Source organism: Cervus elaphus, chromosome 27 (assembly GCF_910594005.1).
Source record: "Cervus elaphus chromosome 27, mCerEla1.1, whole genome shotgun sequence".
Lineage (NCBI taxonomy): Eukaryota > Metazoa > Chordata > Mammalia > Artiodactyla > Cervidae > Cervus > Cervus elaphus.
In genome coordinates this window covers 7451801-7477937 of record NC_057841.1, presented here as the reverse complement: position 1 = coordinate 7477937, position 26137 = coordinate 7451801, and the positions used below count along the sequence as shown (strand labels likewise).

At 45.5% G+C, this 26137-nt stretch overlaps 1 protein-coding gene across 5 annotated transcripts in view; it reads left to right on the top strand.

The window, feature by feature from the left end:
- Positions 1-26137, top strand: part of ZNF236 (zinc finger protein 236) — a 69210-nt gene that overhangs the window by 11266 nt on the left and 31807 nt on the right. For 4 of the 5 annotated variants that reach the window (XM_043889307.1, XM_043889306.1, XM_043889309.1 and 1 more), the window contains exons 3-16: positions 498-662; positions 5285-5463; positions 6140-6264; positions 6565-6737; positions 8826-8969; positions 10549-10752; positions 11694-11922; positions 17853-18125; positions 18771-18974; positions 21967-22108; positions 22835-23095; positions 24274-24527; positions 25191-25292; positions 25847-25998. In XM_043889307.1, coding sequence (XP_043745242.1) covers positions 498-662; positions 5285-5463; positions 6140-6264; positions 6565-6737; positions 8826-8969; positions 10549-10752; positions 11694-11922; positions 17853-18125; positions 18771-18974; positions 21967-22108; positions 22835-23095; positions 24274-24527; positions 25191-25292; positions 25847-25998 — 2607 coding nt within the window. The remainder of the gene's footprint in view (positions 1-497; positions 663-5284; positions 5464-6139; positions 6265-6564; positions 6738-8825; positions 8970-10548; positions 10753-11693; positions 11923-17852; positions 18126-18770; positions 18975-21966; positions 22109-22834; positions 23096-24273; positions 24528-25190; positions 25293-25846; positions 25999-26137) is intronic. The other variant, XM_043889308.1, reaches the window with a different exon arrangement.

Below are 26137 nucleotides of genomic sequence, written 5' to 3'. Positions count from 1 at the left end.
AGGGTCTGTTTATTTCCAAGAGAAATACCAGGGATTTTCTTTGTACAAGTAAGTGGCAGAACACCTTCCATTTGGGGAATTTTAGGTGGGGCTAGGCAGCCGTGTGACAATCCAGTGAGAGTTTTATGGTTAGTTTGTTGGAAGTGATTTTGTTTACAGCAATGGAGTTGTCATAAAAAGAAGGGGAAAGTCCCACCCAATAAGTTGAAGTCTCTCACTTTTGCTTTCATAGAGGTTTCATTCTGTTAGATTTATATGCAGCATTTCTCATTAGAAATAATTTTCTATGCAAATGTGATGTCTCTGTATACTGCTTTGAGAAATTCTGTAAGGAGCTTTCCTGTGTCCATTTTGGATTTATTGACTTCAGGTCCAGAAGGACTTCAGAAGTTGCTTCTAAAGCTTATCTGTGGATTGTGGTGCTTGCTAATGTTTGAATGACGTTTATTGTGGAAAGATTGTGTTTCAGTAGCTTTTTGACTTTTCTCTCCACCTAGCCACATCGATGCGACCAGTGCCCCCAAACCTTTAATGTTGAGTTCAACCTGACCCTTCACAAATGTACCCACAATGGGGAGGATCCTACTTGTCCCGTGTGTAACAAGAAATTCTCCAGAGTGGCTAGTCTCAAAGCACATGTTATGCTGCATGAAAAGGAAGAGGTAATTATTTCGGCCTATACTTTGTTCACTGATTTTTAAAATGCATCTCATCTTGGGTCAGGAGGCTTTTAGTTAGCAAAAGTCTTTTGTATAGGTGTCATGGAGCCCATTATCTTGAAACTCGCCTCAGCCAGTCTCCAGGTCCCTGGTAAAGCATCTGTTTTTGGGTCGTGTCAGCAGCTTAGGGCGAGACTTTTTAATGTGTGGTGTATTCGGAGGATCAAAGTTCGTCCACAGTGGCTGGCAGAGGTGACCCCTGTTTTCTCCTTAACAGAAGTTAGCTTCTGTAGAATTCTGAGTGGCCAAAGGTAAACTTTCTGCCTCTGAAGATGGTAGAGTCTCCTTGCCTGGCTCCTGCATCCCCTGACACATGGGCATTTGGGAGAAGAGAGGAAATTCATGAAGACACAAAGCAGTTTATGCCCCCCAGTAATAGTCTGAAAGGGGACAGTCTTGAGATGGAGTAGAGAGTGTTGGGGGCACGCTGCCCAGAGAGGCCTGCCTGCTGCTGGGTGGGCGCGCGTGAAGTGTAAAATATCACCCCTCACTGTTACCATAGACAGTCAGGAACATGCAAATGTAGCAAAGAGAAAATAGCAGTCACCTCTAATTCGGCTACCCAGGGGTGATTACAGGTAACTATTTGGTGTGGTTTTCTCCTGAGACAGAAAAACATAAACATTTAATTGCACGTGTAAAATCTGCATCCTGAAAACTGAGTTTGTACATCATGTATAGGTTTGTGTCCTCTTTTTACGTCTTTAATTTTTTTGTATAAAATAATTTCTTTTTATCTTTTAAAATCTTATTAAATAAGTAATACATTTTCATTTTGGAAAAAGCTAGAAACTGAAGATTAACAAAAGTAAAAGAACCAATAGTCACACCAGTGGGAGAGAATGCATATACAGTTGACCCTTGAGCAGCGTGGGTAGAACTTTTAAGTAAACACGTCCGACAGGACTGGGTGGTTCCAGGACCAAGGATGGGGAGCCGTGGACATGGAGGGCCTGCTGTAAAGTTATGCTCAGATTTTCACCTGTGGGGTCGATGGCCCTAGGCTTCCATGCTTTTCAAGGGTCAGTTGTGCTGTTTCTGGCTTTTTTTTGTGTGTGGGGGGTGTACATCTACTTCCATAATAGTTTGTTTAAGAATAGTGTTTTTAGTGCAAATATAGTTATATACTATTATGTCATCTGCTCTGTTCCTTTCGTATTTGTGAATGCCTCTTTCCCTCGTTCACTGAGTCAACCATGAGTGTTTCCCCCACATCGCTATTCTAAACCACTTTACTAAAGCCTTCAGCACCTAGATAGAGTCATGATATTTCTACCATTTCCTTTATTTTAACATTTAAGTTGTTTGTTCTCCTTCAGTACTATAAACGATGCAGATAACGCATGTGTCTTTCATCGTTTCACTGAAATAGACTCCTGCAATTGGATTTACTGAATTAACAAGGCTTCTTCAGGCTCTTTTTTTTTTTTTTTTTCTTCAGGCTCTTTGTAGAGTGCCACCTTGTATTCTAGAAAGCGTGTGCCCCTCTGTACCTTCTGCAGACTGTAGGCCTGGCTACCATCTGGACAGCTGTAGCACTGTCCAGAAATGGCCAATGTGTTCTTTTCAAAAGGCAGAAAGTGTTTAATATGGTATTTTAAAATATCTGGGAGTCAGTTCACATAGTGAGACTCAAACAGTAGAGAAAAGGGTAGAGAGTTAAGCCTCCTTCGGCCCCGGACCTCAGTTCTCCCAGGAGCAGCTTGTCTGGGGGCGGCAGTGCGCGCACAGACCTGTGCGCCCCACGAAGGCAGCCAAGTGCTGGCGTTCTGTGCTGTCCTCTTCAGCTCACTGAGTCTCGGGTACTGTTTCGGCCCCACGGTGCTATGTGGCATCCGCTGCCCTGGCCCGTGGGGTTGCCCTTGGGCTGGGCGTGGCCAGCGCAGCCTCGCGTTGCTCCGTGAGGGGCTGGGGGGCTGCGGGAAGCCTGCCCTCGGGACCGGGGCTGAGCTGACCAGGGGCGCGCGTGGGCGCGCGCACACACACATACACGGGGATCGTGTGAATGGAATGCTGGGATCACTGCTTCGAACTGATGTGCGTGTGTTGGGTGGGAGGGGAGTGTGGGATGTGCCCGCAGCGCCCGTCAGCTGGGTGGCGGTCTGCATTCAGGTTCGGTTTGGGGACACCTGTGTGATGGGAGGGGGGAGTTGGGTGTCGGCGGAGGGCTGCAGTGCTGTGACGTGCTCGAGGCCGGCAGCCGTGCGGGGAAGCCTGGCGGCGGGGGGCCCTGTGAGTTGGGCCTCCACTCCCCCGGTTCTGCGTGCATCCGCGGCATAGGGCGCCTGCTGGCCCTGCGGTGAGCCAGGGAAACCATGCCCAGGGCCGGGGCGGGGGGTGGGGGTGGCTGTGCTGGGCTCAGGAGGGTGGGGTCTGCGGGGGCGGCTGGGGCGTCTCCCGAACACTGAGCAGCACCTTGAGACAGATTCCTGTGGGCAGGGCAGAGAGCTCCTGAGACAGCCTGGGAGGGACGCCCCGGGGGGCGCAAAAGAAGGGCCACGGTGGCCCCGGGGAGAGGGCAGAAAGGGCAGGTGTTACAGGCAAGGAGCCTGAAGGTGGTTGCTGTTTATCGTGTCGCATACTCTGACTTTAAAAATTTCATCTTAAGCCAGATGGGGACTGGTAAGAAAGGCACACGTCTCCTTGACGGTCTGCTGGCCACTCAGCAGTCACTGACATCACCCAGGGCCACCTGCCTCTTCAGGAGGCATGAGCAGGAGCTCTGGCCGCAGGAAACGCAGTGCAGTGGACAGGCCGCCTGCTGCCCTCCAGGCCTCACGCTGCCACCGGGGTGTGCCCGGGACCCAGGCTGCCGGGGCCCAGAGGGATGGGAGGCCCATCCAGGCCCCTTGGGGTTGGCGGGGGTGACGTCGCGGCAGCTACAAAACCTCCTGTCCGATAGCCCATGTCAGTTGTGGTTCAGTGTGTGCTCCATCCTGCTTTCACCATGTGAACTAATTGTACACAAGCCAGGGTTTACTCAGAAAGTTCAGACAAGTTTCAGAGGAATAGCCATGTAGATATCTCCTGAAATGTACTCACCTGCTCATTTGGTTAAAAAAAAAAAATGCGCAAAAAAGAGGGTGGATCTGAGCCAGAGCAAATAAACAGGGCTGGGAGTGGGGGATAAAAGTCATGGTTTGCGTCATGACTGTAAGTTGTCAGCGCAGGGTGAGTGTTTTGCCTGCAGAGTCAGGGTACACGTGGCCCTACTGCTGCATTCGAGGTGGGCAGCAAGTTTTGTTGTGAGGTGTTTTTAAAAATTTTTTGACAGTTCGTAAGAAAGAAATTTCTTTATTATCAGCAAGATACTACCAATACAGCAGTTCGTTATTTCCTTGCATTTTTAGATACTAACACTAACTTAAAGTTATTTAAGTTGAAGTCATTGGATTGCTCCAAGTATCCCATTCAACTTCATCCATTCCGCGAAGGATGTGCTGACTAGCGTCAGTGAGCGGCCTCATTCAGTGAGGTTTCTGTGCATTCACAAGACCATCAGGTGCAGTAATTAGAAGAAAGTCTGGTGGGAAGAGATAGCTTTGTATTCTTTGTTTAGAACTAGCAGTTTGGGCTCACTGACAGGTTATGCTCGTTCTTTTCCACGTTTGGATCTTTTAAATAAATAGCTGTATTATGGGGCGCCTCACTTTGTACCGCGTCGGCAGTTCATTGCTGAGCACTGCCTCTGTGTGCTGAGCTGCCCAGCATCCTACGTGTATCTCTGGACTTAACTGTGGCAGCCCCGTGAGTGCCCCGTGAGGCCAGGTGTTGCTGTCACCACTGTTTCACACCCCTTGGGCGGTCAGCACACTCAGGTGCACATGGCTAGTGATTAGGAGCCTTAACGTGAACCAAGGCCCAGCTTTGGAACACTGGACCTGCGCTGTCCTAACTGAGACACGAGTAATTTAAAATTTACCGTGGCTGTATTTTCAGAAGTCAAAATAAAACAGATGAAATAAATTTTATTTATGAAAATATATCCAAAATGTTGTTGTCGCACATTAAAAGTTACTGTGCTGTTTTACACCTTGCCTTCTTTTCAGTAAGCCTTTGAAATCCTGTGTGTATCTTATGTTAGCCCCACAGGTGCTCAGCCAGGCACATCTGGACGGAATCGCTGACTGTTCTATAATCGACCTTCCACATAAACCAGACGGAAAGAATGATAGGTGTTTCCATTTAAGAACTTACCAGCTGTCAGCTTGTTTTAAGGAAGTCTATTAAACTATCATCTTAATTTAAATTCTTTCCTGACCTTTTTGTGGCATCCAAGTCCTGCTTCAGAGTTTTCACAGCGTAGATGGACAAAGTGCTGTTACCCAGCAGTCAGTTTGAAGCAGCTCACTTTGCTCAAAAGCTGTGGTGTTCTCTCATCATTTTCCCTGTGTTTCTGTCAACAAAGAAGTGATTTCTTGTATCCTCGTGTTTGGACCCCACGGTGTATCTTTTGAGAGGCAAGGCAGTGTTTGTTCCCCAGGAGGGCGCACTCTGTGCGTCAGCGGTTTAAGCAGCCATGCTCCGGCGCGTCCGCGTGCTCACGGGTGGCCTCTCCCCCTTAGAACCTCATCTGCTCCGAGTGCGGGGATGAGTTCACCCTGCAGAGCCAGCTGGCCATCCACATGGAGGAGCACCGCCAGGAGCTGGCTGGGAGCCGCAGTCACACCTGCAAGGCCTGCAGGAAGGAGTTCGAGACGTCCTCACAGCTCAAGGAGCACATGAAGACACATTACAAGATCAGGTGGGGAGCCTTTCCCAGCTAAAGAAGATTACACCATGTATGAAAAATTGGCACGCTGCTTTAGGAACAGGAGCAGGGCGACTCGGGAGTGTGGTACTGGGATGGCTTTTATAACCTGTGTTCCGTGTCGTGTCTGCAGTAAGGCAGATAAGGTGAAAAATGAAACATCAGACTGAGGGTGGAAGTTTTTAGCTGTATTACAGTAACAGCTGTATAACAAGGTATTGGCAGTACACTTTTAACGGGCAGGTAAGAAGGTGTGTAGAGTGAACTCACAGGGCCAGAGTAGCATCCTTTTTAGTGAGTTGGTTTATTTGTACTAACTGGAGCTTGCACGTATCCAACACTGCTTCATGTGTCTGCAAACAGATAATTAAAACTTGATTTAATCGTTAACAGACCACCCTTCAGGCCAGGATACTGCTGTGGTCTCCGTTTTGCAGATGAGAAAGCCTAGGCTGGAGGTTCCTGCCCAGCCTTCAGGATGCGGCGAGGCTGCTTGTGGGGGCTGGAGCAGGGAGAGCCAGGGCGCAGGGCGGCAGCTGCGGACCGGGGAGGCGGGAGCCTCCTCGCTCCTGTGTGTGCGCTTGATCTCTCCTTAAAGCTGTCTCTGGTTTTGAAGCAGTGGGGACACAGGGACCCCCACTTACCGCGTGCTTTCCCTCCGGGATCCCAGGGTGGCCGGCACCAGGTCGTACAACAGGAACATCGACAGGAGCAGCTTCACATACTCCTGCCCGCACTGCGGAAAGACGTTCCAGAAGCCGAGCCAGCTGACACGACATGTCCGGATACACACAGGTGTGGGGCGCACTGGCTCCTGGAGGACCCCTGACGGGGCCTCGGGGCCAGACTGTGCCCTGGAGCCGGCCGGCCTGGACCGGGGTCTCGGCTTTCCCACCGCTTGCTGGGGCCCGCGGTGCTCCTTTGCGATGTTGAGGAGGCGGTGGGAGTGTGGGTCTGCGGCCACAGGGAGGCGTTCTGCCTGGAGGGGGCAGATGTGCGGTCTTGAGTTTGGGTAACTTAAGAAGTATTTCTCTTAACCCATCAGGTGCTCACACAGTGCAGAATCTTATTTTGATCATCTTTCTCCCTCTCCAGGTGAAAGGCCATTTAAGTGTAGCGAATGTGGAAAAGCTTTTAACCAGAAAGGAGCGCTGCAGACTCACATGATTAAGCATACGGGTGAGAAGCCCCACGCCTGTGCCTTCTGTCCCGCCGCCTTTTCTCAGAAAGGGAACCTCCAGTCCCACGTGCAGAGGGTTCACTCCGAGGTGAGCATGTCCCCGGGCTGTAGGCGTGTGGTGGGCTGGGGTGGAGCGGGGAGGTCCTCACGGGGGTGCAGACGTCACAGGCCCCCGGAGTGAAGGGTGAGCCACTTGCTAAATGTAGATGAAGGGTTTGTGCGGAGCAAACCCTGTTTAAAAAAGTACGTGTGTGCAGTGCAGGCTCAGTCAGGTCCGGCTTTTTGCAACCCCATGGACTGGCCCGCCAGGCTCCTCACATGGGATTCTCCAGGCAAGAATACTGGAGTGGGTTGCCATGCCCTCCTCCAGGGGATTTTCCCTATCCAAGGATTGAACCCACTTCTCCTGCATTGCAGGTAGATTCTTTACCACTGAGCCACCTAAGAAGCTCCCCAAAATACATACATATGTATATATATGCACAAGTACATACATACACATGAATAATATATGTCTATATATATATATAACATATGAACCTTTTTGGCTTGTATGGAAATATAAAATACTATTTTTTGTCTTTTTACCAACAATATTATAGCTTTGATGAATAAACATTTGAAAATAATCATAATACTGTTGCTGGTTATGGTCTATCAATCTGTGTCACGTCATGCCTTTAGTGAACCTGAAACACGGACGCTTCCAAGTGTAAGGAGCTGAGAGACAAGAGATGAACTGAGGAGGCAGTGTTTTTCTGTGCTGGTATTGCTGCCCTCGTGTGCATCCCCACTCAGCTTTTCTGCCAGCAGAGTCCTGGCCAGTGGATTTCCCTCCATACTGCACATTAACTGATCATTTCAGCCAAACTCATGTTCCAGTGTTCTGTTGTCTCCAGATAATACTGATTTGTCAGCCTCTGGAGGTAGCTCTCTTCATCCCATTCATGTTTGCTCTTGTTAACTGTCGTGATTTGGTGTCTTATTTAGTCTAGTTGGAGATGAAGACGTATTTAAGCAACACAAAACTCTTACCATGGATCATTTATTTTATGTAATTGCTTTGGAGGATGAAAAATATCACAGTCCTAAAAGCAGGTGTATGTCTTTTAATTTTTCCCTTGGTAAATCCTTAGGTAACAGTAAATCCTTACGTAACAGTAAAATGAAGAAAAACTTACACAGTTCTGATAGTTTACAAGCAGACTGAGAACTCATGCAGTGAAGCTGCTTTTGAAGACTGTTCACTGTGGAAGACCCAGGGGCCCTGGGGAGAGCACTGGTGAGGGTGCCTTTTGGCCCGCGTCGGAGCCTCCTGGAGCCGCTCCGTGTGGAGGCGATCGCCGAGGGTCTGTGTCTGCACACACAGCACCGGGAAAGGAGGCCGAGCACCGCCCGGCTTACGGGAGCCCTGCAGGGAAGGCCAGGGCCGCCCGCCCCCGGCCAGAGACCCCCGGGGCCTGTAGTGGGACCGACTCTGGTGTTCCGGGAACAACCCCTAAAGGTTGCTTGGAGTGTTATCTAATCCTGTGGCGAGCCTAAAGCCTGGACTTGCTCTTCTCGAGGTGCTGGGAGGATGGAGTCTCCCCTGAGCGCAGGGCTGGCAGGCACAGCTGACAGGGCTGGTGTGGGGCCTGAGGGCCGGGCGAGGGCCGGCGGGCGCCGCCTCCATGCCGGCCCCTGTTCCCATCACTGCTCCATGCTCCACTTCTGCTCCGTCAGAGTTTTAGAAAGTGGTCAATGATGTGACGTGACTGTTGGAACTGGCGGCTGCCCTCCTGACTTGGGTGTTTAAGACTCAGAGTAAAAGTCTAACTGTTTGGCCTTGGTTGTTGAACAGTTAAACCATTTTATTGAACGCTAACCATTTAAGAAATCGAGAACAGGTCAGACTTTTTTTTTTAACTAGAGCACCGTAACTGAAAATTGTGGTTTTTCACTCCCGAGCCAGTTCTGATTTATAGAAAAGACTGAAATTTCAATTAATCCCAGACTGAAAATATTGATTACAGAGTCAGGTCATTGATTCTAGACCTTTCTAACTTAAAAGGTATAATGAAGAGTTATGTTATTTCTGTCATTTTAATTGAATGGTTAGTTATAATTTGCCATCATTTAAATATTTTAATCTAACAATTAATTGTGAAACATTGTTTTTTCTTTTTTGTTCTTTAAGGTCAAGAATGGCCCTACCTATAATTGTACAGAGTGTAGTTGTGTATTTAAAAGTTTAGGTAGCTTGAACACTCACATCAGCAAGATGCATATGGGTGGACCACAGAATTCAGCAGGCGCTACAGAGACTGCTCACGTCTTAACGGTAAGCTTGGCCAGCTGATTGACAGAAGATATTCTTTTACCAAAATCTGTCATCTTAATTATGACCTTTAAAATTGAATAGTAGTATCATAAAGGTGCTATGAAAGTTTCCGCTATGGAAGTATGGGTCCTACTTAATTTGTTTGCTTAATTAGAGAAAATCAAATTTTTGGAAACTTTAAAATAATTTTTATGTGATTCTGATTTATGGGGTGTCATCTGAACCAGTTAGAAATAAGGTCAAACGTCATCACTGTTATGAAGTTGTAATTCCTACAGTCAATGTTAACTGATGATGATTATTGAATATTCTTTATGCTTGTGTTATCATTGAAGAATCACTTCTCTTTTTAAAGTGATATTTCCCCGGGTCTGATGTGATGGTGATTCTTTCTCCTGAAACCTTGCACTTTTGGGAAACTAAGTTGTATTTTCCAGTTTAACATGCAGTTAAGGTTGTGACTCAGCACGCCCACTTGACTCCTTCCTGTAGACTGTGGTAGCTCAGCCTCCGTCTGCTTCTTCTCCTGCCCTCTCAGCTGAGCTGCCTGGCGGCGTCTAAGTGTGGAGCGTGGTGTCCTGACCGCAGCAGACTAGTCTCATGAGTGCAGAGGGGCCTCATGAGTGCAGCCAGCCAGTAGCTGGTGTCAGGTCGGCAGCTGCCTCTTAGTGCGGACAGCGCAGGCCCAGTTGGTATTTAGTCTGCAAGCGTGGGGCTCCCGTTTAGGGTTGGCTTTTTCCTTTCTCACAATATTTGTGGCTTGGGATGAGTCCTCAGCTTACTCTTGATTAGGGAAAGTGTTGTGAAGAAGTTCTAAAACTGGAGAGTAATCAGTCTTGTAATTAGGTCTTCAATTTTATTTTTGACTGAGTAGTTTTAAATAAAATTTTCAATATATAAATCAAGCAAATGTTAGAGTTTTTTTCCCTTTTCTTTTGGCAGTATGCAAATCCAGCCATGTAGGTGGAGTGAATTACCTGGAATGATAATCCAAGTCATTAAAAAAAATCTACATTCTCAATAAAACACTGAGAATGTCATGCAGGGGTTTGTCCTGATATCTGCCATGACAGTGTCTTGCAGGTTCTCTGACCCCACGTCTTATGTGTGTGTTTTTCAGATTTCTGGGTTTCTGAGGAATCAGATCAGCTCTCCCCTTACATACTCTTGGCTGTGGCTTTACAGACCTATTATTCCTCCAATGCCCCTATTTTTTAGGAACCAAAAAAACTTTTAGACCACAGTGATTTCTTTCTTATTTTCTCTATTTGGTAACTTTTTTCTCCTTCATTTTAGTGACCAACAGGGGGATGAGGTTTGTGTGCTTAATCCCTCATCTTGAAGTGATAGTCTCTACTACCATGTAAAAGACTTTAAAAGAGTTACAGAAAAATTCATTGAATACGTTTTTTTAAGAGCCAGTTTTGGTCTAACTTAAAAAGTCAGTGAGGCATATTTGGAATATTGTTAGATTTTCATGCTCATAATGAAGATAATGCTAGTTTCTTTTTTTAAAAAAATTGGTGTACGAATTAGCGTACTTGTTTACCATTTTTAATGAAACATCGGTGTGTTTCAGGCCACGTTGTTTCAGACTTTACCTCTCCAGCAGACCGACGCCCAGGTCCCGTCGGCTCCCGGTCAGCAGAGCTCGCAGGTGGTGACCGACGTCATCCAGCAGTTGCTGGAGCTGTCGGAGCCGGGGCCGGTGGAGGCCAGCCAGCCGCCCCAGGCCGCCCAGCAGCTGAGCATCACTGTGGGCATCAACCAGGACATCCTGCAGGTGAGACGCGCTGCCCCTGCTGTCCGTGTCCGCCAGGGCCAGGGTCACCGCTGGGAGTCAGTGTTCAGGGCTTGTCGCAGTAAAGACGTCTTCACGAAAGATGTGTCCTAACTGAAACGATTATATTGGAACAAAGCATGCTTATTTGATTACTTATGGAAAGTGCAGATTTTGAAATGATTTATTAATCTATAAACAAAAAGTTTAAAAAACCTAACTTTTTTCTCTGTAAGTGAGTTTCCTGGAAAAGAACAGGCTTTTCAGGGCTTCCTTGTATCTGTCCCTGGTGACAGAGGGTGAGGACTATTTGATTCTTGCCCGAGCTCCTTGGAGACAGCGCCGCGTGTTCTGACCATGTGTGAGCATCTCTGCTTGCATGGAGCTGGCGGAGGAGGGCGCACGGGGCCTCTCGTTCTCCCCCAGGCCCATTCCACGGCCGCGGCCCTCACCCCCGCGCCCCTCCGTTTCCTTGCTGATGGTGAACGCTGACCTGTGCGCTCCACCTTCGTGGTGACAAATTGGCTGGGGGGTGAAGAGTCAGGCTGTCAGGGCCCCGTGACAGCTGGTGTCCTGAGGGCGAAGCCCCTCTCGTGTCTTAACAGTGATTCCCAGATGTGCTGTAGACAACCAGCGTTGTCTGATGCAACAATTCTACCAGGCAGTGTAATTAATTTTAATCCCCTTTAATTTTGGAACGCAAATGCTTGCCATGCCAGATTTTGGGTAGGGGTAAGATGTCAGATTTCAAAAGGGACGTTTCCACCTCCAGAGCTGGACGTTTCGCTTATGTTAATAGAGGACTGCTTGGCGATGGAGGCTTTCCTCCTGGTGGGGTTGAGTCAGAATTCCGCAGGTCAGGCTTGCTCGTGTCTTTGTGATTGACTTTGGTGGGCAGGTGCGGGCGTCACCCCTCCTAACCTCCTAGTTCTGTTCTGTCTCAGCAAGCCTTAGAAAACAGTGGGCTGTCTTCAATTCCAGTTGCAGCGCATCCGAGCGACCCCAGCCACACCAAGGCCGCAGCAGCTCAGGGCCAGACCCCAGACGCTACGAGCGTTTCAAGTGAGCCAGCTGACCCTACAGACACAGAGCAAGAGAAAGAGCAGGAAAGCCCAGAGAAGCTGGAGAAAAAGGAGAAAAAGATTATAAAGAAGAAATCACCGTTCCTACCAGGTAATTTTAACATGCCTTAAGGTTCCGACATTTGGGTGGTCAGTTGCTATTTAAGAGTCGTGCCCTCCTTTTTCCTTCTGAAGGGGATGTGTTGTTGAAGGCCCCGATCGTCTCGATCCAATAGCATTTATTTGTGGTGAGCCTTGTTGGACTTGCCCCTTTTCCGCGGGCGGCCGATGTCCCATGATTGAACCCTCCTTCCTGCCAGCCCTTCCCGCCAGTGTCTGCCCCGTTGTACCCCGTTGCCCCCACCTGATGCTCCTGAAGCCCCCCCGCGCCCCCCTTGGCCCTTTCCCAATGGCGCCGTCTGTTCCCCGGCTCCTGGCCCTCGGAAGCCCACCCCACCTGCGTTTCTGCCTTTCCTTCCGGGCTTCTGGACACAAGCACATGTCATGGTGAAGCTGGGCACCTGCTGTCCCCTCAGCACTCTCGTGTCTGCTGAGCGGCATGTGTTCCCACAGATGTGACTGCATCACACGTGTCTCCTTCCTCGCTCTCCTTTCGTTCTCTGGGGGACTCGAGTGGTTGTTGGAGGCCAGCTCACGTCGCTGCCTCGTAGGAGCAGGGGTCTTCCTTCCTCAGTGCCGAAGACAAGCAGGACCCCTGGTCCCCTGGGTCACTCGTGCAGCTGGAATGCGTTCTGTGCGTTTCCGAACATCCCACGGGGCTCGGTATGGCTCACCATGCCGGAGCAGGCCTTACTGTGTCTTTCATGGTTAAGATAGATCCCTGCCTTCTGGGAGAAGTGGTCCTATAAAAATGTTTGCTTAATGCACTAACTGTTCTTGGGAGGCATGGACTAACCCTGTGATCTGTGTTAACACTTCTTTCTCAGAGTGTATTGTCTCATTGCTAACATGTGGTTGTGAAATCTTTGAATTTCAGCCCACAAAACATCTTGGCCCTACTCTCCTTCTTCTCCCTCCTCTTTTGATCTGACCCTTCCTCCCCAAGTGAAAAACAGGATGATGGAACCCAAACAGTTTATTGTCTGGGTTTTCCTGGGATCTGGAGAGGCAAGAAGGAAATAAGGGCCATTGCCACACATTTTTGTCAGCTGTGTGGTGGCCTTGAAGGTCCCATGTTAGCCGTGCATTCTTGAACACTTCCTTTTCGTACACCTGATAAAGTGATGAAAGCCCACGGTCCCTGTGAAACAAGTTGCTGCATGTTGTCGTGAACGTCCGGAGATGCTCGGACGTGGCTGAGGGCAGGCCAGGCTGGCCTCCAGGACGTGCTGAAGGGGAGACTTCATCCCACGTTGTCCTCCGTCTTCAGGGTTAGAAACAGCTTTCTCTTCTGCAATGAGCATCAGCTGAAGATTTCAAAATGGAACTGCAGTTAACCCTATTGTACATTATTTTAATGTGGGGTGTTGTACTTACCGAGTTTATAAAGATATGGAGATTCCAGAATGGAACTGCAGTTAACTCTGTTGTACATTATTTTAATATAGAATGTTGTACTTAAAGAGTTTGTAAAGATTATGCAAATTTTAATTTTTGAAATACTTGACTACATTAAATATTTAGAGTACTGAGCAAGTTTATGTAGTTCTAGTAAATTTTAGATTAAACGTGATCCTTAATATAGGTTGGAGCAAGCTTTTTTGGTTTTAATCATCTCTGATGTTGTGATGAGAAAATTACTGGGGGCATGTCTATATATAAAGACAGTCCTTTTGATTAAAAGAAGTCCCTCCTCTTACAGGAACCCCAGTATACTTTTAATGTAATGATCATTTCTGAAAACAAAAACACTTCTTCAAGGGTAGTTGATACCATCTGGTACCCTAAGAAGACCTTGAGCAAACTATTCTTGTCTCATAAGTCATAACATTTTCTTAACAGCTGATAATTAACCTTAATTACATTTCCAAGTTGAACATATGCAGCCATCTAAAGCCATCACTGTGATTTACTCAGTTTTGCGAGAATGAATATTTTTAGTAGAATTTGCTTTGTTATTTTAAGAAGTATTTTATGTTTGAGTTAAATATTTAACAAATACTTTTATATTTATCATAACACTTGTGCCATGTAAATCATTACTTGTTGTTGTTCAGTCGTTAAGTTGTGTGTGACTCTTTGCGACCCCATGGACTGCAGCACGCCAGGCTTCCCTGTCCATCACCATCTCCTGGAGTTTGTTCAAACTCATGTCCATTGAGTCGATGATGCCATCCAACCATCTTCATTATGAAGTTCTAATGAAGTCAGTTAACCTTTCGACTTTCTCATCTGTAAAAGGGCCAGTGATAGGATAAATAAAAGAGAATCCAATAGTGCCTGACGGATAGTAAGTATGTAATAGATACATGTGTTTTTAAGTTTTTCTGAGACTAGGTGGAACTGCTCATGGCACACACTGGTGGGCGGTGGGGCACGCACCTTTCTGCTCCTGCCGGGCTCCGTGCGCCCCGTCCGCCCTCCAGGCCGCTGCCCCACGATGGTCTTGTGTCTCCCAGCAAGCACAGGCATGTTATTATGTATTATATATTATTGTTCTTAGTGAGATGTTGCCATGCTATATCTGTGTGATTTTTACTGTCTTGCCATGGTGTCTTACATGTGCAAGATGCCTGAACAGTATTCTCTGTAGCATGTGTTCTTCTCTAGTTTGCTTGGCTTTTGAGTTAAAAGGGAGAAGTATTTTTTGTTTTCATACAGCAGGAGGGAGAGATAGGTTTTATTTTTATATAGCCAAATTTGTCAGTGATTTATGACTTTTGGATTTGGTTAACAGTTAGACTTCAACACTGACAGTATGAAAAAAGTGCCTTTTACCTAACACTTTTACACTTAGATTTTTTTTTTTTTACATTATAAAATGATCACCACCATATACCCATTTACCATCTGTATACTTGTGTATTTTAAACCAAATCTCTGACTTAGTTTTATTTTTTGTTGCCGATGGGCACTCAGCTCCCCAGACTCCATTTGTTGAGTAAGTCGCTTTTGCCCTGCTGAAATGCAGGGTCACCTTCATCGTATATTACACTCTCAAACCTGTGTGGGTCTTTTCTGGACTTTATTCCAGTAATCTGTCTTTTTATTCATGTGTTGTAATACCAAATGGTTTTAGCTTTATCGTGTGCTTTATAACTAGGACATCTGGTCCTTTCTCACTTCACTTGTTTTAAAGTTTTTTGTTTTTTTTAAAAAACTATTTTCCCATGTATTTTTTTTTCATATGTACTTAAAAACATCTACTAAACTTCCAGAACTAGTTCTGAAAAACTCCTATTGGTATTTGTATGTACTGTGCTAAGTCGCGTTAGTTGTGTCTGACTCTTTGAGACCCTGTGGTCCATAGCCCACCAGGCCCCTCTGTCCAGGGGATTCTCCGAGCGAGAACGCTGGAGCGGGTCGCCCTGCCCTCCCCTGGGGGGTCTTCCCAACCCAGGGGTGGAACCCACTTCCCTTGGATCTCCTCATTGGCAGGCAGGCTCTTTACCTCTAGCACCACCTGGGAAGCCCTGGTATTTCTATGTAAGTGACTTAATCAGAGTGAACTGATGCCTCTGTAACTTTTTGTCTTTGTACCGAAGAATAGGGTTAGTATGGGATTATATGGAATCATGTATGTGAAACTTATGAAAATTGTAAAGCATTATATAACTTAAAGAATCATTCAGTAAAAAAAAAATTAAAAAAGAATAGGGTATGCATTTCCACTTACTTAGATCTTCTTTTCTTTTCTTCCATATTTTAGTAATAGTTTAAAATTTTCTTCTGGATTTTGACTGTAGATAGGAAGGATATTGATTTCCATAGATTAAAATGTGGGCCTTTTTCTGAGTTTTAGTTTTTTAGGTATATAGCCATATCATTTGTAAACAATAATTTTACCTTTTCCTGTATACTGTGTGTTCTTGTATCTTAACTAGTTACATTGGCTAGCATCTGTCAAACGTGAGAAATTAATGGTAGTGTGATAGTGAACTTTTTCCTGACCTAATTTAGTAGGACTGCTTTTCGTATTTTCCTAATAAGTCAAACATTTTATTGATAGATTTTATTCACCTCCTCCTGTTTTTAGGCAGTTTTTTTAAAACTTAAAACTAGATGTTGAATTTTAGTAAATGCCTTTTCATCTTGAGGATGACTATATATATTTTTTTCTTTTAAAATTTATTGATGTGTTTGAAGAGAAAAGCTATTGCCCAACTCCAGGAAGGATTGCCATGTGGGAATGAAGAACTGGTTTTCCGGATCTTACATTTTGTCACAGGGTCAGAAATCTGGATTCAGTTTTCTCTTTCTAACACTGCCTGGGCCAAGCAAAATACTTGCAGGGTGCATTTGGAGAGCGTCAGGCTCAAAGCTCCAGCTGCCAGTCTGTGTCTCTGTTCTCCTTTATTCCTAGAAATAATTAGGAATTATTACATCATCTTACATAATTAAAGATATATTTTCATTTTTGCTTGAAAAAAAAATCTGAGGGAGGTGATTTCCAGACTTTAGCTAACAGAGACTTCCTTTTTGTTCCTTGCTTTTCTGATTTGTCATGGTAAGACATTTAGTTAATTATTGCACTTTTCTAAATTAGTTTTTGTCTATTTAAGCAGTCTTAAGTTTTAGATTTTCTCAATATGAGAAATATCACCATAAAATAAATATCTTTTTCTCATTTTAAAAACATATTTCGCTTGTTTCCTGCTCTTCTCCCCGCCACCTGCCATGGTTTGTGTATGTTCTTCTTTGTTCTTGTTTTCAGAAAAAATATTATTTTGGATTCTTTTACTTAACCTCCTTTCCTGTGTTATTCCTGCAAAGAGGATTATTTTCAGGAATATACATTTTCTCTCCTTGCAAATTCACTTGCGCATAAAGAAAATTCCTTGTATTTACTGATATCAAAGAGAAGGAAACAACTTTTTCTCTTCCCCTAATAAAATAATGTGTGTACAGACACAGTTCAATAAACAGTGAAAATTTTCTGATGAATTTCCTCAACGTGGCCCAAACCTTTTTCATTTCAAGTGGATTCTTATTGTAGGCATCTGTTTCATTTCTGATGAATAAATCTAATTGAAATTTTAAAAGATGATTCTGTCAAATTAGAAATTTGCCAGTTTAGATATTATTTTACTTATTATATTTCGACAAATTCTACTTGTGATTTTTCTTCTGGTGGAAATAGTTTTAAGCCTGGTTCAAGGTTGAATAAAAGTGTTTAGAGTTTTTTTGTATTTGAAGAATTTTCTATATTTGTTCATGAATCATGAACTCATTCAAATGAGTTTTAACTTTGTTTTAACTGTCTAGTTCCTTTCTATAACATGAGAACTTAGCATTTCCTAGTCATTTTATTTGCATTTTTATTAGTATTTTTATTTTTTTATTTGTATTTTTTTATTAGTGACAACAGATTGGCTCAGACAAGACTTATACTATAACTTCTTCGCTCCTTCTCTTCTTGTTCCTTGAGTTAATTTTGTAGCCTTTGGATGAGATCTGCTGTTCTTTGCATTTCCAGCAGATGAGTCTGTACTGCCCATTCTTGATTTATGCTATAGCACCTGTCTCGTTAGAGTTCTGTCTCTCAGCCAGTGATTTGTGTCTTCCTGAGCCTCTTAGGATTGTCTGCAGGATTCAGTCATAGTCGTCATTCGTTTCAGTTATTATGGAGATTTCCGCCTTCCCCGTAGTTGATCGCACATACTCTCTGCCGTGGCAGAAAGCACACAGAGTGTGGCGTGTGGTCTGAGTGTCCCCCCGGCCGCCAGCAGGGTGTCAGTCAAATTTCAGTTATTGTGGAGATTTCTGCCTTCCCCACAGTTGACTGCACATACCCTCTGCCGTGGCAGAAAGCACACAGAGGTGTGGCGTATGGTCTGAGTGTCCCCCGACCCCCAGCAGGATGTCCGCGCTTGGCTTAGCACGGTTCTGAGCCAGGCTGGGCCCGTCTGTCGCCCTCCCCAGGGTCGATCCGTGAGGAGAACGGCGTGCGCTGGCATGTGTGCCCCTACTGCACCAAGGAGTTCCGCAAGCCCAGCGACCTGGTGCGCCATATCCGCATCCACACCCATGAGAAGCCCTTCAAGTGCCCCCAGTGCTTCCGGGCCTTCGCCGTGAAGAGCACGCTGACCGCCCACATCAAGACGCACACGGGCATCAAGGCCTTCAAGTGCCAGTACTGCATGAAGAGCTTCTCCACCTCGGGGAGCCTCAAGGTGCACATTCGCCTGCACACAGGTGCGTGGGGACAGTGGGGCACGGGGGCTCGTGCCCGTGAGGGTCACGGGGCCGCGTGACCTTCTGTAGGCCGAGCCACCTCCACATGAGCGGGTCCTCATGGAGCCCACGGCCCAAGGAGGGAGCCTTTCCCGCCCTCTTAGGAGTGAGGAGGGAGCCGCCGTGGCAGCGGGTTCAGACGCAGACCAGGGTCGCGTGCCTCTGACGCCAGCACCTGCTGCTGGATTGCTCGGCGCGGGGCCGGCTAGGTGCTGTTGAGGCCCGAGCATGTGGAATGCCGGCCTCAGGCCTGGGGCTGTGCCGTGACTGCGGTCACAGGTGGGGGGCCACGTGAGAGGAGACCCTTAGCGTCTCAGTGTCTGAAGGACTTCTGGTGGTTTGAACACCCCGTTTACCGTTGTAGGCTTTCTCCTGAAAATAGTAAAGGCTCTTTTATACATAAAATGCTCTTATTATGTGCCTTCACATCTATGAAGTGCACTGTACGCAGACAAGGGAAATAATTGATAATATCCATGAGATAATACATACATATAACATGAAATGACAAATTGAGTATTCAAATCAATATTGCAATACTAGAATTTTATGCTGACCTTAACTGAGATGTATGTGTCTGGAATAATTCCACTGTCATTTGCTTAGGAGTCAGACCTTTTGCTTGTCCTCACTGTGACAAGAAGTTCCGAACCTCAGGCCACAGGAAGACTCACGTTGCCTCTCACTTTAAACACACGGAGTTGAGAAAGATGAGGCACCAGCGTAAACCTGCCAAGGTTCGTGTGGGCAAGGCGAATGTCCCAGTCCCCGACATTCCTTTGCAGGAACCGATTCTCATAACAGACGTAGGTAAGAGTCCCCTGCTTGGGTACCTTGCAGGTGGGGAGTGTTGTGGTCTGCACGGTTAGATAGCTGTTCGCGTGGGGCAGGGGGAGTTGTTGCAAAGTTTGTTTTGCTCTGTGGGCCAGTATGTCCCACAGAGAAATTAAAATCCTAGTTCTGTCAGTCCCTTAACCTGCTGCTCAGATTATGTTCCTGGTGAGAGGAAGTGGTGTGTGAGTGAGGGTGTTGGCATCCGAGTCCTCGCCGAGGAGGACTGTTCCTCGGGGAACCTGTCGGGTGGGGCGCCTGGAGTGCTGTGTCGTCTGCATCACAGATCATCTTTTGGGCAGCTTTCACCTTCTGATTAAAACAAAAGTCTGCCAGCTTTTAAATTCTTTTTAGGCTTGATGTTATAATGAAGGGAAATTATGATTTTGTTAACTAAAAAGAAAACACTGCTTATGAGAATTTTCGGGAAAATGTAGGTCTTAGAGCAAAGTTAAATTCATTAAATTCTGTGCAAGAATTTACGTTTTTATGCAGTTCCTGTATTTCATCATCTTAGGCAAGATAATCTAGTCTGTGAACAAAATTAGTATCAAACAAAATATGATTTGGTATAAATAAAGCTTAAATGATATAAAGAGAGAGATTGTGGATTAATGTCAGTGGTAGTCCACTGATCAGATGATCAACAGTCATGAGCTTTTATGTATCTAGGTGCATAGCCGGAAAAGGTGATGGCACCCCACTCCAGTGGGAAAATCCCATGGACGGAGGAGCCTGGTGGGCTGCAGTCCATGGGGTTACAAAGAGTCGGGCACGACTGAGCGGCTTCACTTTCACTTTTCACTTTCATGCACTGGAGAAGGAAATGGCGACCCACTCCAGTATTCTTGCCTGGAGAATCCCAGGGACGGGGGAGCCTGGTGGGCTGCCGTCTGTGGGGTCACACAGAGTTGGACACGACTGAAGTGACTTAGCAGGAGCAGCAGCAGCAGCAGGTGCATGAAAATATATAAACCAGAAACAGAAGAAAGGAGAAATATTCAAATTCTGCACCATTGTGAGACGTCTTCAATTAGATTAATTTAGACACAGCAAGACTGAAGAGAATTTGAAGCACACATATAAAAGGGTGTATACTAAAACAGTTTTAATACCTTTAAAACTATTTACTTCAAAGTACATGCTCTTTTAAATGTGCATGAAGAAGTTGATCAAATTCTGGGGTATAAAGAAATTTCAGGTTTTCAAAAGTAGAAATTATAAAGGAAACAATCTTTTATTATAGTTCAGTGAAAACATAATAGAAAATAACTATCTAAATTTTCATTATATGGAAAAGAAAGACTCAAAACTGCAATTACAAACAAGAAATGGAACATTTTATAAGCAGGTTGAATGGGCCAAAGCTGCTATCAGGGAAATTAAGCCTTTTAAGAATTATTTCTTATTAAAGAAGAATGAAAATAAATATATAACTCAAAAAGGTAGAAAAATGAAAAACAAGTAACAAAAAGGAATTAATAAGTATAACAGTTTAAGACAAAATGAAATTGTAGTGAACATAATTTTACAACTTTTAGAAAATAAGCAGATAATTTGACATGTCTCTGGTAAACTGAAGACTGAGAAAATGTCTGTAGTATTAGGAGTGAGACTCAATCTATAAGCACAGGTACAGATGAGATAAACACTTTGCAGATACTCTGCAACTTTTTGCTAATACATTTGAAAGTATACATGAAATGTATTTTTTCTAGAGTAGTATACTTATCAGAATTGACTCTAGAAGAAATGGAAAGCCCCAGAAGACAAGTTTAGGAGCATCCTCCCCCAGACACCAGTCTGCAATGACTTTATGTATGATTTCTGCCAAGCTTCCTAGGACTGTCATCCCTGGGGTGTTCAGTTGTTTAGTGTACAGACACTGATCGAAGCACCTGTGGTAGGTGAGAATACTTTGATGCTGTTACACAATTTCAGCAGCTCACAAAACCAAACAGCACAAAAGACCAGTTTCACATAGTATGTATTTAATCTTCACTAACGTGATCTCCAGGACTGGCGAATGGCAAAACCTAACAAGCGGCTCAGAGATGCTCAAAATCCTGGCCCCTGCGTGACTGGGAGGATGGGCTGCGCACCCTCGGAGAGCCGGGAGGAAGAAATGGGTTTTAGGGCACAGGGTTGAGCTGTAGCCTGCACCGTCAGGGGCAGTCCAGAGAGCCGTGTGTCAGAGGAGCCTGCGCACCCTCGAGTGGAAGTGCCCAGGGCCGCGGAGGGGGCAGAGGGTGTGGCAGGGGCCTGTTCTGGGACAGAGGAGGCACAGCCCAGCCAGTGCTGACTATGTGTGTCTTCCCCTTGTCATTCCAGGTAGATATTAAATAATTCAGAGGGTTCAGTGTATTCTTGTCCTGAATTGCATAAGTTATTGCTTGATGAAGACATACTTATCACACGGTCAGGCTAAGGGAATTCTTTATTCCTTGAAAGTATGTAAAACCTGAAATATATAAGGTGGTCATTTTTCTGTTTGCAGATACTCCTTTAATAAAATTCCTATGAAAACCCTGACTTTTTTAGAACACAGAAATGATGCTGGAATTATTTCTGTCTTGAGTTTGTTGTAGTACCTAGGGTACAGTCTTCATACTGAACAAACAAGGGACTGAGAACTGGGACTATCCTACATGTTGATATAGTTGTAGAAATTTGATGCCAGTAGATGCTTACATAGAAAGTAAATGTAGAAATCCGTGAAAAACTGGCTCTAGAACAAAGAGAAGTAACTGTGATAACATAAATATTCCTTTATGTTGGGAAAAAAAAATCTGCCTTATGTTAACTTTGTGTTTCCTGATAGGTGTTCTTTCAATAGCCAGTTCCTAACACAATGAAAATAGCATTTAGTTGCCACATTGGAATCTAGCTTCTGGTAACAGGTGCCTTTTGACATTTAACTTTTTTTGGTACATTGACAGCGAATTATTCCTGATTTTCCTTTGGTTTGTAGGTCTTATCCAGCCCATTCCAAGGAACCAGTTATTTCAAAATTATTTTAATAACAGTTTTGTAAATGAAGCAGATAGACCATACAAGTGTTTTTACTGTCATCGTGCCTATAAAAAATCTTGCCATCTTAAACAACACATCAGGTAAGGTGACAGATTCAGAGATGGAAAGTGATTTAGTGACCTGGTGACTTGTAGAAATACTAAGAATGGTAGTGTTAACTCTTGTTATTTAAAATGTCACTTTTGACCCCCAAATGTTTATTGATCATTGGTCTTCTATCCACTCCAGTACTCTTGCCTGGAGAATTGCAGGGACAGAGGAGCCTGGTGGGCTGCAGCCCATGGGGTCTCAAAGAGTTGGATGTGACTGAGGGACTAAGACACACACACACATTTTCATCCTTTAGTGTCTTGACCAAAATATTTTACCCACAAATTGCCCCTGAATTTTATTTACACTATTATTTTTCAGTTTTTGCAGTTTCTAGAACTTGTCAGAGAAGTATCAGTTTGTTTCATTAGGGTTAATGTTCTTTCACAGTTTTTCAGATATGTTCATCAGTTTAGATTAATTATCGTCACTAGCAACAGTGAAAAGGAAGTAGAAACCTGGTCATAAGAGACAGTGAGGGGTCATGAGGAGAGGATGGAGCGTGGACGAGGACGTGGGGTCTGGGTTTGTGTCAGGCATGTACGAGCCCCAGGACTTTATATGGGTCACCTGGCGTAGAGTCTCAGGGGTCCTGTTGGAATCAGGAAGTTCAGGGCAGGGGGTGTCAAGTGCGATAGTTATGAGAGTGCATTCTAAAGTATAAGGCACCATGAAAGCATGAGGTACTCATTCATTACTGTCTTTATTCTTTTTAGGTCCCATACAGGCGAAAAGCCCTTTAAATGCTCTCAGTGTGGAAGAGGCTTTGTTTCTGCAGGCGTGCTCAAAGCGCACGTGCGAACACACACAGGCCTGAAGTCTTTCAAGTGTCTGATCTGTAATGGCGCTTTCACGACTGGGGGGAGCCTCCGGCGGCACATGGGCATCCACAACGACCTCCGCCCCTACATGTGCCCCTACTGCCAGAAGACGTTTAAGACCTCGCTCAACTGCAAGAAACACATGAAAACCCACAGGTAGGTGCGGCTCTGCTGGGCACCTTCTAATCGTCTGCGTAGTTCCACGACTTTGGTGGGAGTGTTTTTAGGAAATAGTTGTCTTTGTTCTCCTATATTATTACTTCTAGCTTGATCTAGTGAAGCTTCTATATCTGTGTTTAAGGATCTATTAAGAACCATAGAGTAATCATAACATTTTTTTTTTTAATATAATATTGAGATAGTCTGTGTTAGGCTAAAGGCTTTGTAAACTCTCTTAAAACTGACCATCAGTAGTAGATAAAATGCTAGATAGACCATGTCTACTGTAATTAGGTAATGAGGATTGCAAAAAAGGAAATCTTGGTCGACTCTGTGACTTCTAGGCATATCATCAGTGTTGCCTGCATGGTAATTATTCTAAGTTGTCGATAAAGGGAACATATATTTTAGCTATCAGGTCATCTGTCATTGCCGCTGACTTAGATTTTTGCTTGAGTAGAGGGCTATCTCGTCTCATCTGCATTTCTTGCAGAAATGCATTTCTGACCACATCAGATCTATATTTGACCTGGGTTTTTTGTTTTTTTTTTTTTTCAGTTTTTTGATTCACTCACTGAATTCATTGCTCATTTTTCTCTTTGAAAGAAAAGTTGTTGGCCTTGAAAATATGCTGGGTATATTTTGTATATGGAAAAGTGATATTAACAGGAATAAGGCTCCTGCAGAAAATGAACTTGGCCACATGCCTCGCCGTCCAGATGCTGTAGCCTGTGGACCTGGTCACCGGGCCGAGCACAACCTGGCAGGTCCCAGGACTTAGCGTGTCTCCCACGCATGTGTGTATAGCGCTGAAAGCAGTCTGACGGCTCCGCCTCATTTCATGCAGGTCTTCTTCCCAGCACTTGGGTTCATTGCACCATTTGGGTCGGGAGGGTTTTACTTTGAAACGTGGCCTCTCTTGAATTTTTTTAAGCTTTAAAAAGTTTCTTATTGCCTTCAAGTCCATATAATCTGTGAAAGTGTGTTTAAGAATAAGGGGACATGATTTTTCTTTCAGAATTATTAATAGTATTTAACTTTCAACTGGATTGCCATCATGACTTCAAAATGAGATAAAGTAAATTTACTGAGTAAATTATATCTTGGGCACTAGTAGCCCATGCCCCTGGTTTTTGACCGCACCTGACACCATGGACTGTTGGTTCCTTTTGAAGATATGAGCTCGCCCAGCAGCTCCAGCAGCATCAGCAGGCCTCCTCCATGGACGACAGCACCGTGGACCAGCAGGGCATGCACGTGTCTACCCCAATGCAGGTGGAGATTGAAAGCGAGGCGCTGCAGCCCAGCGCCGAGGCTGTGGCCGCCAACCCCGGGGCCATGCTGGAGCTGGGGCCGCCGCACGGCGTGAGCGCCGAGGAGGCGGGGCTGGGCCCGCAGATGGCAGGACAGCCTTTGGAGGCAGAGGAAGGTGAGCTTTACCTCCTAAGAGTTTGCAGCCTGCATCCCCCAGTCCTCCTTGGTCCTCTCATCTCTGACTGTTGTGGTCACGACCTGTGCTGTGTGTGTACGTGTGAGCGTTTGCGAGGCATCTGGAGCTGTAGACATAGGACCTTCCAATACGTACTCTTTGTAGCGCACTGTTACCCAGCGGACACCGAGAAGCCTTTGGTCTTCATTTGTCTTCATCTGTGTGATTGCGTGTGCTATGTTCCAGCGACTCCCAGACTCCACAGGGTGAGGCTGCCAGCTGTCTGTCCCTGGAGCCTTGGCTCCTCATCCAGCCCGCTGCCTCCTGCAGGAAGGTCTCACTCAGAAAGACGTCCGCTCCCCTGGGGACACTGAGCTTAGTGACAGAGCCCAGCCCAGGGTCTCCTACAGGCCTAACGGATGATTGGCCAGCTGGCTGGCTGTTTTGTTACAGTCCCAAAACATGTTTGGTCTATGATTAGAACTTTGTAGTCTTTACCCCCAAATATATAAATTTATATACACTATGTTTGCATTGTCTTCCTACTGTCTTTTCAAAATAAGGAAGCTAAGTTTTGGAAAAAAAGAAACCTATCCTTTTGGACAGACTGGTAGGCCTGCGGTAACTTCCAGGTCTGTGAGCCCCTCTTACTTCTGTCTTCAGACAGGTTCGTGGCCCCACAGCAGGCCCTGCAGGGGCACGTGGACCAGCTTCACGAGCAGGCACCCCCTCAGCAGTCCTTCGAATCGGCCGGCTTGTCTCAGGGTCAGTAGCGGGTCTCACCTGGGGCTTAACAATGAGCGGTGCCTGGCTGGGCTTAACTTTACAGCAGCCTCGAGAGCTTCCTTTAACACTCTTCTGGAATGTATGGTTTCAATCCACATGCTTTCTTGCATGGATATTTTGTGTGTGTGTTAATGCTCTTCTGGAATGTATGATTTCAAACCACATGCTATCTTACATGGATATTGTGTGTATGCACACATTATTTTGTAGTCTGTTCAGGTTTTCCAGAAAGTGATTTTATTAACCACGCTACATGTGGTTTCTAGCCAAGGAAAGGAAATTGAGTAGCAATTGGGACTTAGAGGTAAGTGCGTCCTTGTGGCTGGTCTGTCTGCCGGCCCTGCGAGGACGCAAGCCTGTACACAAGTCACTTCAGAGCCTGCTGATAAGACTGACGACCCTGGTTCTAGCTCAGAAAGCACACGTGTTACTTCAATTAGTTTAATTTGTAAAACCAGTCTTTTTTGTTTTTCTTGTGTGTGTGTGTAGCTTTAGCATTTTTGGTGGAATTCATGTTTTCTGACTTGTTTCAGGTTTTACAGTGACTGATACGTACAGTCAGCAGACCCCGTTCCCCCCTGTCCAGCAGTTACAAGATTCTAGCACACTGGAGTCCCAGGCCCTCTCCACGAGCTTCCACCAGCAGAACCTCCTTCCCGTGCCTGGCACCGACACCATTAATGTAGTGAGTGTTACAGAAGTGTCCTCATGAGCAGATTCTAGCTTATTCTTCACTGTAATTTTTTAGGTACCTGGCACCGACACCATTAATGTAGTTAAACAAGAATAAGCTAATTCTAGCTTATTCTTCACTGTAATTTTTT